General features: G+C 38.3%; 4 protein-coding genes across 7 annotated transcripts in view; all 4 read right to left on the bottom strand.

Annotated features, from left to right (window-relative positions):
* Window positions 1-3,300, bottom strand: part of LOC104716810 (histone deacetylase 14) — a 6,293-nt gene extending 2,993 nt beyond the window's left edge. The window contains exons 1-9 of one of the 4 annotated variants that reach the window (XM_019230586.1): window positions 3,154-3,300; window positions 2,707-2,939; window positions 2,524-2,598; window positions 1,928-2,029; window positions 1,699-1,770; window positions 1,563-1,619; window positions 659-910; window positions 368-549; window positions 11-273 (exon numbers count right to left, since the gene is read on the bottom strand). In XM_019230586.1, coding sequence (XP_019086131.1) covers window positions 11-273; window positions 368-549; window positions 659-910; window positions 1,563-1,619; window positions 1,699-1,770; window positions 1,928-2,029; window positions 2,524-2,598; window positions 2,707-2,939; window positions 3,154-3,193 — 1,276 coding nt within the window. In that variant the 5' untranslated portion in view covers window positions 3,194-3,300. The remainder of the gene's footprint in view (window positions 1-10; window positions 274-367; window positions 550-658; window positions 911-1,562; window positions 1,620-1,698; window positions 1,771-1,927; window positions 2,030-2,523; window positions 2,599-2,706; window positions 2,940-3,153) is intronic. The other 3 variants (XM_010434256.2, XM_010434255.2, XM_010434257.1) reach the window with 3 other exon arrangements.
* On the bottom strand, window positions 3,466-6,518 carry LOC104729910. The gene is made up of 10 exons (XM_010434254.2): window positions 5,934-6,518; window positions 5,743-5,840; window positions 5,607-5,652; window positions 5,307-5,389; window positions 5,146-5,210; window positions 4,725-4,786; window positions 4,373-4,432; window positions 4,180-4,212; window positions 3,748-3,813; window positions 3,466-3,662 (listed from the first exon to the last, which is right to left on the bottom strand). Exons 1-10 carry the CDS (start codon window positions 6,390-6,392, stop codon window positions 3,615-3,617), a joined length of 1,020 nt encoding a protein of 339 aa, XP_010432556.1. The 5' UTR covers window positions 6,393-6,518; the 3' UTR covers window positions 3,466-3,614.
* LOC104720000 lies at window positions 6,969-7,736 on the bottom strand. The gene is made up of 2 exons (XM_010437974.1): window positions 7,149-7,736; window positions 6,969-7,055 (listed from the first exon to the last, which is right to left on the bottom strand). Exons 1-2 carry the CDS (start codon window positions 7,605-7,607, stop codon window positions 6,969-6,971), a joined length of 546 nt encoding a protein of 181 aa, XP_010436276.1. The 5' UTR covers window positions 7,608-7,736.
* On the bottom strand, window positions 7,817-10,035 carry LOC104716808 (aspartic proteinase Asp1-like). Its single transcript, XM_010434252.2, has 8 exons — window positions 9,696-10,035; window positions 9,467-9,584; window positions 9,150-9,373; window positions 8,823-9,050; window positions 8,590-8,731; window positions 8,309-8,509; window positions 8,142-8,214; window positions 7,817-8,041 (listed from the first exon to the last, which is right to left on the bottom strand). The coding sequence occupies exons 1-8, from the start codon at window positions 9,866-9,868 to the stop codon at window positions 7,923-7,925; spliced, it is 1,278 nt and encodes a 425-aa protein (XP_010432554.1). The 5' UTR covers window positions 9,869-10,035; the 3' UTR covers window positions 7,817-7,922.

Genomic DNA, 10,080 nt, shown 5'->3' with positions numbered 1-10,080 from the left:
TCAATTGCATCTCGCACCTTTCTCATTGGTTCTTCATACAAATAGGCTGGGTTATCAAACTCTGATGCCAAGCTTTCTTCTCCAAGCAATGCTCGAAACGAGTCTGTCACAGATGATGAAAGTGACTCAAGATTGTATCCTCCTTCCAAGAAAAACACACAACGTCCTCCGCACACTTCTTTCGCCAACCGCTTTATATCTTTCGCCAGTGAGTAGTATGTTCCTGTCGTGAACTGTAAATTTGCTAGTGGATCCAGGACATGAGCATCATACCTTAAGCAGATAAAGCAATGAAACAGAGGAGTTGGTAAGTAATGATGATGATACAATTCAAAGAGAAACAAAAAAACGTTTTACACTCACTAACCCAGCAGAGACAAGAATGAGATCTGGCTTGAACCGTTGAACACATGGAACTATGATTTCTTCAAAAGCAGTTCTCATCGCAATATCACCTGACCCTCCAGGTAGAGGTAAATTTAGAGTGGTGCCTTCACCTTTTCCTTTGCCTATGTCACTGACTTTTCCTGTTCCAGGATAGCTTCCATCCTGAATTTTTCAGAATATAAAATGACTTGTGTCAATCTACTCATATTTTTGTGTCATTCAATCGATGATCTAAAAAGACATGTTATGCAATAATGTCAGAGAGGCTTACCTGATGAGTTGGCAAAAAGAATATATCAGGGTCCTCAGTAAATGCATCATTTGTGCCATTCCCGTGGTGAACATCAAAGTCAATTATGAAGACGCGTTTCAGACCATGTGCGAGTTGGGCGTGACGAGCTGAGATTGCCACATTTCCAAAAACGCAGAACCCCATTGGACCTTTTGGTACAGCGTGGTGTCCTGGAGGTCTTATCAATGCAAAACCAGTGGGAGGATCTGAGCTGTTTCTGGATGCTGCGATCTGAAACAAATACTCCTAAAGTTACCAAGAAATCTATAACCAGTTCCAACATAATGAAACTGAAGCAATAAAAAAAAAGACTAACATGGTGAAACGAGACATCACCACTGAATCAACTAAAGCCATTCCGGCTCCTGCTGCGATAAGTGAATCTTGGAATGTCTGGCACAGAGGGGAAGAGATTTTAAGCAGAAAAGATGGTGTCATTAGAGATGTAAACCGATGAGAACAGAGCAGTTACCGTAGAAGTGGCATATGTTGGTCCAGAGCCTTCGATGAAAATTAGTCCCGAATCTGAAGCCTCATCCATTGCCTAAACTAAGAATGCCTTTGTTATGGTCAATATAAACTCATACATTTCTTATCTGCAATCCTACTTACATTGCTATGTTATATGTCATGTATTGGTTACTTATGTAATAAAAAGTTGTGCAGTAAAAAAGCTAGTAATAATGAGGAAAGCAAATAACCTTCTCTAGGCCAAAGACATAAGCCCTGTCGTGAACATTTGCAATATCTTCTATACNAGCTGTTTCTGGATGCTGCGATCTGAAACAAATACTCCTAAAGTTACCAAGAAATCTATAACCAGTTCCAACATAATGAAACTGAAGCAATAAAAACAGACTAACATGGTGAAACGAGATATCACCACTGAATCAACTAAAGCCATTCCGGCTCCTGCTGCGATAAGTGAATCTTGGAATGTCTGGCACAGAGGGGAAGATATTTTAAGCAGGAAAGATGGTGTCATTAGAGATGTAAACCGATGAGAACAGAGCAGTTACCGTAGAAGTGGCATATGTTGGTCCAGAGCCTTCGATGAAAATTAGTCCCGAATCTGAAGCCTCATCCATTGCCTAAACTAAGAATGCCTTTGTTATGGTCAATATAAACTCATACATTTCTTATCTGCAATCCTACTTACATTGCTATGTTATATGTCATGTATTGGTTACTTATGTAATAAAAAGTTGTGCAGTAAAAAAGCTAGTAATAATGAGGAAAGCAAATAACCTTCTCTAGGCCAAAGACATAAGCCCTGTCGTGAACATTTGCAATATCTTCTATACTTGCAGTCTTGAAATTTGCGAGTTCAAGAATCTGTGAGCCGCGGAACTGAAATACACAAGGAAAAAGGATTCACATATGAGCACTCATTGATAGATCCGAGATCATTTTCGGTAAAAGAGTGACAGAGATCTTCATCATACAAAAAGCAAAGTATCCAACAAAAAGAAGAAAAGAGACGAACAATGGAAAAATGAGGCTCTAAGACACTGATTGGTGCATACAACAAAAACATACCAACTACATCTATCTAACATTTTTCGGAAAGAATCCACTGGGAAATATTTAGCATTTAATTCATATGAGAATATGTGCAATTCTTTACGACTGCTGATCATATCAAATCTAATTCACCAGACAAGTGCAAGATCAATCCTACAAAATTATCCACAAGCATTATGGTTCAGAGAGATATTTTGGTCTCCACTTTCTGAAGAATCGACTCAATATTGTAAATTACGGTTAACGAAACTTCCATAGCTATATGTGCGTAAAGTAGATGGAATGTCACATGAAAAAGATAGAGATGGATTGTTTCATGCCTTAGGAGTGAGCTCATTCTTCTCAAGAGCATTAACAATGGCAGGAACTCTTGCACTGCATTCTGGATGTGATTTCTGTGAGAATTGAGAGGGAAAAAAACAACCAAATCTTAGACGTCAAAACCTTGTTATGCAAAAGAGATTTAAGAGGGACAAAAACAACCAAATACTGTAAGTCAGAACCTTGTTATGACCCAATGCTGCAGATACACTATAAATGAGACGAGCATCGGTTAAATGCTGGATAGAAGGTAAGAGAGGATCCTTGTCTGTACCAAATGAGCAACAAATAAAAGCTGTATTGGGTTTCATAAGATGTTTTCTCCCTGAACTCAGTCCATTTCCCAAATCGAAACCAATCCAATGATGATTCTTCTTGCGTATGCTTCTTCTACTCCCCGAAATTTCAGCACTTCCTTCATGAAAATTCCAATTATATAAAGAAAATAGTGAGAACATGTTTTGACAGTAATGTAAAGTAAAACCATTCACGACCATTTTTTTTTTTTTTAAAGAGGAGCAGACAAAACTAAAATTCTCATAAACCCTTACTTCTGAGAACTATCTAATGGATTACAAAAAAAAAGGACAAATTTTGATGGCATCAAACAAAGAAAGAAGAGACTTTACCAGGAACAAAGTGAGGTCGGACGATTAGCGCCATGGACATGACTGAGAACCCCTCAAGCTCAGAGGTTACTGAAGTCAACCACAAAAGTACTAAAAAGAAAACCAAAAGCTATTTAATTTTCTTAAGTGGATAGGTTTTGTACGGTCCTACTTCCACAAGAGCGAGTACACACACACATGTTTGGTATGTTAAAAATAGAAAGACTCATTTGATATATTAGCAGTGATGTTGGAAGTTCTAATCCCGGTGCTGCGAGGATCACTTGGTCATTTGGACTTCTATTTTGGATTTAGGTAATGGATCATACAAACGATTGAACCCAATTATCAAATTCCATTATGAAGGCAAAATCAGTTTTTATAATAAAAAAAAACACAAAATGGTAAAGAGAACTGAAAAATTACACAGGGGGAGCAACTATGTAACACAAAAGAAAGCTAAGTAGTCCCTATGAAAGCTTTTAAATTCTTTCCCCAAGAAGTGATTCAAGGAGAGCCGCCTCTTCCTCCTGCCAAACATCAATAACCACATTCAACATCACTTTAACAAAACAACCTCAAATTTATTAATGTTTGTTTCTATTCTCTACGTACCACCAAGGCATTGAATTCGGTTTCCTCGTCTATGGCGCTGATCACAGCTGGATCGTCTAAGAGCTCCTGCAAACCCCATTGGCATAGAATGGTAAGCTTACTTCATATTGAAGATTACACAAAAACATTGTTGTTAGGTTTACAAGAAATTCCCTCTTCTAAATCCGGAGAACCAAAAATATTCAAGCACTAAGTTCTCTTTCTCTTCACTCTATATTTGTCTAGTGAACATCATTAATATAACTTTGTATATTGGTCATGGCATACCACATAACTACTTAATTCAATTCTAACAGTTTCTAGTTTCCTGAATTCACAGATTGGTCAACGTCTGGTTTCAGCTTTTGCATAAAACCTTTTCATTAACCCAAAAGACCCGGTATTGGTAACCAAGTTGCATATGATAAAAGTACACAATGGAGGTTCACTTACATCATCAGCAATTTGCAGCAGCCCATCTTGATCCTGCATAGATGAAATTGCCATTTATCACTCTGTTTTTCTACATTTAGTTCCAAACGATTACATATCTTTTTTCTATGAACATAACAACATAAATTTAGATCACTTCAGCTATAGCTTGTCATAACTTTGACCAATAAACAACCAAAAATAACAAGCTTACCTTAGCAGCAACAAAGAGAAGTGGATCTGAAGGTGTGTAGACCATATAGTGTGATCCATCCTGAATCATAATTTATATTAAGATAACGAAAAAGGGGTACATCATACCTCTTAGTTTCATGTTCTAGAGAATTCAAACTATATATAGCACAATCAGAGTGTAACGGTCAACTTTGGACCCACAATGGAGCACTAAATATAAACTTGGTTCAGAGACACTTTGAGAAATTGAATGTCATCTTTGAGTGTTTCACAATATGCTATATCAGTGATATCTCCAAAAGATGTACAGAATACTCTAAAAGGCACCTCAAAACATATCAATATGCAAAAGGCCAAAAGAAAGGGTATACCAGATGGAAACACGTAATTTCAATCCCTTCAGTTGGCAAGCCTTCAACATCTTGGCCATCATCTGCAAACAGTTGTTGCTCGACACAATTAATAATATGAAAAAAGTACGACACAGAAACTTTAAAGATTTAGTATATGAGCAGACCCGTAATATCATCTCATGGTTAGAATGAAGTAGTTCGAGAGAACAAAACATCAGAGGAAGAATGCAGATAATAACATACATGTACTAAAATGCAAGTTCACGTGACCATCGTTTTGATATTTGATACATGAATACAAAGCCTGGTATCCTATATCCACCGTATACTAACGAAGCCAAAATCATATAGCGAGCTCATATAGAGGAGACGCCAGAATATTAATCAGAAGAATTTTCTTCATGTGTAAATTAAATATTAGAAGAAAAAGGGTGTTTGCCTGTGCGAAAATCGAAGACATTATCTTCCGTGTAGCAAAAGCCTCCCCTTGCAGTGTAACAGAACCTGATTTATAGTGATAATAACCCATTAAACTGTTTCAGACACAAAGAGACATTAGGATATTAAAAATGTCATGCTTGAAACAGGGCACAGTCATACCCGCTGTGTACTAGATGCATATGGATCTTTGCAAGAGCATAAGCAGCAGCAGGAAGAAGAGATTCAACCTCTTCATCGCTGACCTAAAAGAGAGAACCATTCAGGTTAGCATACAAAGGTCCCCAATATAAGCAATTTTCTAGAAAATGACTATTCTAGAGAGGGTGAATTGTGGAATCAATATCAAAGTTCACAAAAGCATAGTGTTTATGCATCCCAAAAGGCTTCTCTACACTAGGCTATGTGCAGTCCTGAAGCAACGAATGAGAGAAAGATTCATGGAGGAGAGAGAGAACTTACAGCTGACCATCCATCAATATTTGTGCTCTTCAAAATCTGAACTGGCCTGAAACAAGGAACGAATGAGTCAATCAAACAGTAAAGAAGAAGTTGCTAAATTGATAAGAGAAAGATAGAAAAAACAGCAATTACTCACGTATCAACAGGGCAAAGAAGCATACAATCCTCTCCTTTACTACTAGTAAATACTCTTCTTATCACACAATCCAAAGGGCTACTGTTTGTTGGATCAATCTGTCTCAAAACAAAAACCTTTTTAGATTCTCCTTTCCCCCAAACACCAAATACTTATCCAAGTCCAAAACCAAAGTGAAACTATTGACTTACCACAGTGGCGATTCGCTTCTTAGAGGCCATAAGAACCCTACCAGTTTCATCAATCACAAACCCAGCAGGTGGTTTAGGTATGGTAGGAGGAGAGTTAAACGTTGCTAGAGACCTCGAAGAAGAAGAATAATCAGAATCATCGTCTTCGTCAAGACCATCCGCATCTCTCAATTCCCAATCGTCCACAGGTTTCGCAGTTTTCCCCTTTTTCTTACGTTTCTTGTTCGTACTACTATTACTATTGCCACCACCGGTACCCGTTGAGGCCTTCTTCGTCGGCTGTCCCGTTTGCGGATTCACCGCGGAGATGATAACGAGACGAAGATGGCGGGTGCTCTTCGGAGATGAGACAGATAACGAGACGGGAAACGACGAAGACGGGTTGAGAAATTGATGGATATTGGAACATGAGAGAGTCGAATTTGGTGAAGGAGAAGTTAACGAGTATGAGAAAGCCATCGAAGAGAGAAGAAAGAGAGAACCTTTCTCTTGGGTGCTGCTTCAGAGAGTGTGAGCTAAGTGAATTCGCCGGCCGGAGATATGTGTGGTAAGTTTTGACCGTAAAGTTGTGATTTTTTCAAGTAAGGCATCAAACAGAGTGTAATTACCAAAAATCATATTTTTATTTTATTTTTATTTTTATTTTTATTTCAAGTCACTTTGTAATAAATCATAAGATGTGAACCGACCAGTTAAACCAATAGTGAAAGAACAAGGTTCTCAGACTCGGAGCATATATCAGCATAGTCTAATTACAACTATGTAAAACATGTCTCAATATTCAAATACTTGAGCAGCTTTTAGTGAAGCAAGTTCATCGCAATCCGCTGGGATCCATCCGATTGATTGTTTCTCGTTATCGTAGATTATCATCTGATCTTGCATTGATATATCTGTCGATTCAAAAAGAGTAAAAGGGAATTAATATGTCTATTATACTCGAAACCTCAAGATCCGGAAATTGCCAATGGTAGTGTTAAAGACTGTACGTACCACCGATGAGGTTTAAGTTCTGTAGACCAATTTCTGTGCCATTCAAGATTCCCAAGCATACATTCCNTTACTACTAGTAAATACTCTTCTTATCACACAATCCAAAGGGCTACTGTTTGTTGGATCAATCTGTCTCAAAACAAAAACCTTTTTAGATTCTCCTTTCCCCCAAACACCAAATACTTATCCAAGTCCAAAACCAAAGTGAAACTATTGACTTACCACAGTGGCGATTCGCTTCTTAGAGGCCATAAGAACCCTACCAGTTTCATCAATCACAAACCCAGCAGGTGGTTTAGGTATGGTAGGAGGAGAGTTAAACGTTGCTAGAGACCTCGAAGAAGAAGAATAATCAGAATCATCGTCTTCGTCAAGACCATCCGCATCTCTCAATTCCCAATCGTCCACAGGTTTCGCAGTTTTCCCCTTTTTCTTACGTTTCTTGTTCGTACTACTATTACTATTGCCACCACCAGTACCCGTTGAGGCCTTCTTCGTCGGCTGTCCCGTTTGCGGATTCACCGCGGAGGTGATAACGAGACGAAGATGGCGGGTGCTCTTCGGAGATGAGACAGATAACGAGACGGGAAACGACGAAGACGGGTTGAGAAATTGATGGATATTGGAACATGAGAGAGTCGAATTTGGTGAAGGAGAAGTTAACGAGTATGAGAAAGCCATCGAAGAGAGAAGAAAGAGAGAACCTTTCTCTTGGGTGCTGCTTCAGAGAGTGTGAGCTAAGTGAATTCGCCGGCCGGAGATATGTGTGGTAAGTTTTGACCGTAAAGTTGTGATTTTTTCAAGTAAGGCATCAAACAGAGTGTAATTACCAAAAATCATATTTTTATTTTATTTTTATTTTTATTTTTATTTCAAGTCACTTTGTAATAAATCATAAGATGTGAACCGACCAGTTAAACCAATAGTGAAAGAACAAGGTTCTCAGACTCGGAGCATATATCAGCATAGTCTAATTACAACTATGTAAAACATGTCTCAATATTCAAATACTTGAGCAGCTTTTAGTGAAGCAAGTTCATCGCAATCCGCTGGGATCCATCCGATTGATTGTTTCTCGTTATCGTAGATTATCATCTGATCTTGCATTGATATATCTGTCGATTCAAAAAGAGTAAAAGGGAATTAATATGTCTATTATACTCGAAACCTCAAGATCCGGAAATTGCCAATGGTAGTGTTAAAGACTGTACGTACCACCGATGAGGTTTAAGTTCTGTAGACCAATTTCTGTGCCATTCAAGATTCCCAAGCATACATTCCCTTTCATCTGCAACGTTTTAATAAATCTTTGTTTTAGCATTGTACAAAAAACACAAGATCGTGGATAAACGGATGGGAAACAGGATAGAGAAATTGCTTACAGAAATTATTAGATAAGCTTCTGGGGGTATCTCAAATAGAGATTTGGATCTCCAGCTTGTTTTGAAGCTAAGAGCTAGAGGCTTGAAATACTTCTTGACTTCTTCAATGTTCATGAACGGTCTTCTTCCTTGCCAGCATAGAGGCAGCGTGTGATCATCACGTGCTTCTTTCAACGGTTTTCCGCTTAGTTCTCTCTTTAGCTACGAAAAATAACAACAAGACTTGATGAAAAATTGGTCTCTTCGCTCTTTATCTTCCAAGGTTACAGCAAGTTCCTTACCAAATATGTTACGGCTTGGTACGCCTTAGAATTGAAGTATGTGTAAGAACTTCCACTGTCAAAGACTGTTAATAGATTCTTCAGTCCCGTTGTTCTTCCCCCGAATAGAAGTTCCCCTCCCATTGCAGGAGAGTAGTGTTTTCTGAGAAAAAAAAGTTGAAATATTATAGCAAAAAGAGACAAGAGAGTGATGGCGTAAACGATAAAAAATAAGACAAGAGCTATATAATTACGAGTATTCACGCGACATTGGTGTCCAAGAGACTCTTGAAGAATCATAAAGATCGTTGCCAAAAAAGAGGATTCCTCCGCCTAAACTGCTTAGGCAATGACCAATAACATTCTTGACATAACCTTGGCTATGAAGCTGTGACAGAATGCTTACTTTCCCCCTACCAAGTCCCAGTACTCCATCTAGAGGATGATGACTCGAAGCCCCTGGGATTTGATCGTATCCGCATCTGTTGCACGCAAAACTCTATTAAGGACTCGCTAGGAACTACAATTGCTTAAATCAATTTGAATATTGTCGGTCCAAGAATGTAGAAATAGATATATACCCTAGAGCAAGACGGGGAGTGAGCCGAAGACCCTTTGTATAGTTCAAAGAGAAGACATCTCTAACAAGAACACCGAGAGAAGATCCTCCATCAGCATACTCAACCTCATAGTCACATTGCTCTGGAGCCTCACATCTCTGGTTACCATTCAAGTGCAACGCCTTACACAGTGGATCATTGCAAGGAGTAAGATCGCCACTAGGCTGGTATAGTGGATGAGGCGCCTGAGATCAGAAACGGTTTGTGAATTCGCTAGATGAAACTATGACAATGGATCTAGAGAAATAAAGAATTGAAGATGAAAATTATTATCTTACCTCCAAGCAACGAACACAAGGAGCATCACATTGTAGCCAAGTGAGATCACTACCAGTATCAAGATCAAGATAATAAGGTCGTGGTGGTTGTCCTATGTGGATAGTAACATTGTAATATCTGTTCCAAATTAAAGTATAGGACAAAAAAAACAAAATTTAGAGCATTACTGAGAAAGGCAAGCAATAATTTTGTGAAAGAGTTTGGAAATATATATATAGATATATATACCCAAGAGGATAAACGTTGCCATGAACAGGGAACACTACTGAAGAGACAGCTCTGGTAAATCTATCAGAGAATCCAGCTGTTTTCCTCCATCTGAAATCAACTGCCGACGAAAAACCCAGAACCAAAGACATAACCATCAACACAATCATAAAACGGACATTCATTTTCTCCATCTTTCACGGATTGTGGCGAAATAATAAAATAGAAAAGTAGTTAATTGTATTAGCCAATCACGTGATGGTGATGATGAAAATGGAAAACGACAAAGGCCAAGACATTTACGGGTTGAAGATATTTATTACAAAAGAATTGTCTTTTTGTTGATGCTTATGGGGGTACTTGCATAAGCAAAGAAACCTTTTTTATTTGGTTTGCAACAAGTAGA

Source organism: Camelina sativa, chromosome 10, assembly GCF_000633955.1.
Source record: "Camelina sativa cultivar DH55 chromosome 10, Cs, whole genome shotgun sequence".
Lineage (NCBI taxonomy): Eukaryota > Viridiplantae > Streptophyta > Magnoliopsida > Brassicales > Brassicaceae > Camelina > Camelina sativa.
This window is presented reverse-complemented; position numbering and strand designations above follow the sequence as displayed.

What these genes read in the sequence shown, in the direction of transcription:
- LOC104729910 (XM_010434254.2), bottom strand. Translation starts at nt 6,392, where the DNA reads ATGGCTTTCTCATACTCGTTAACTTCTCCTTCACCAAATTCGACTCTC. An exon ending in CTTCTTTGCCCTGTTGATAC is followed by an intron (nt 5,653 to 5,742) that starts GTGAGTAATTGC and finishes TCCTTGTTTCAG; the next exon opens with GCCAGTTCAGATTTTGAAGA. An exon ending in ATGCATCTAGTACACAGCGG is followed by an intron (nt 5,211 to 5,306) that starts GTATGACTGTGC and finishes ACTATAAATCAG; the next exon opens with GTTCTGTTACACTGCAAGGG.
- LOC104716808 (XM_010434252.2), bottom strand. Translation starts at nt 9,868, where the DNA reads ATGGAGAAAATGAATGTCCGTTTTATGATTGTGTTGATGGTTATGTCT. An exon ending in GGCAACGTTTATCCTCTTGG is followed by an intron (nt 9,585 to 9,695) that starts GTATATATATCT and finishes AATTTGGAACAG; the next exon opens with ATATTACAATGTTACTATCC. An exon ending in CCAATGTCGCGTGAATACTC is followed by an intron (nt 8,732 to 8,822) that starts GTAATTATATAG and finishes TTTTTTTCTCAG; the next exon opens with AAAACACTACTCTCCTGCAA.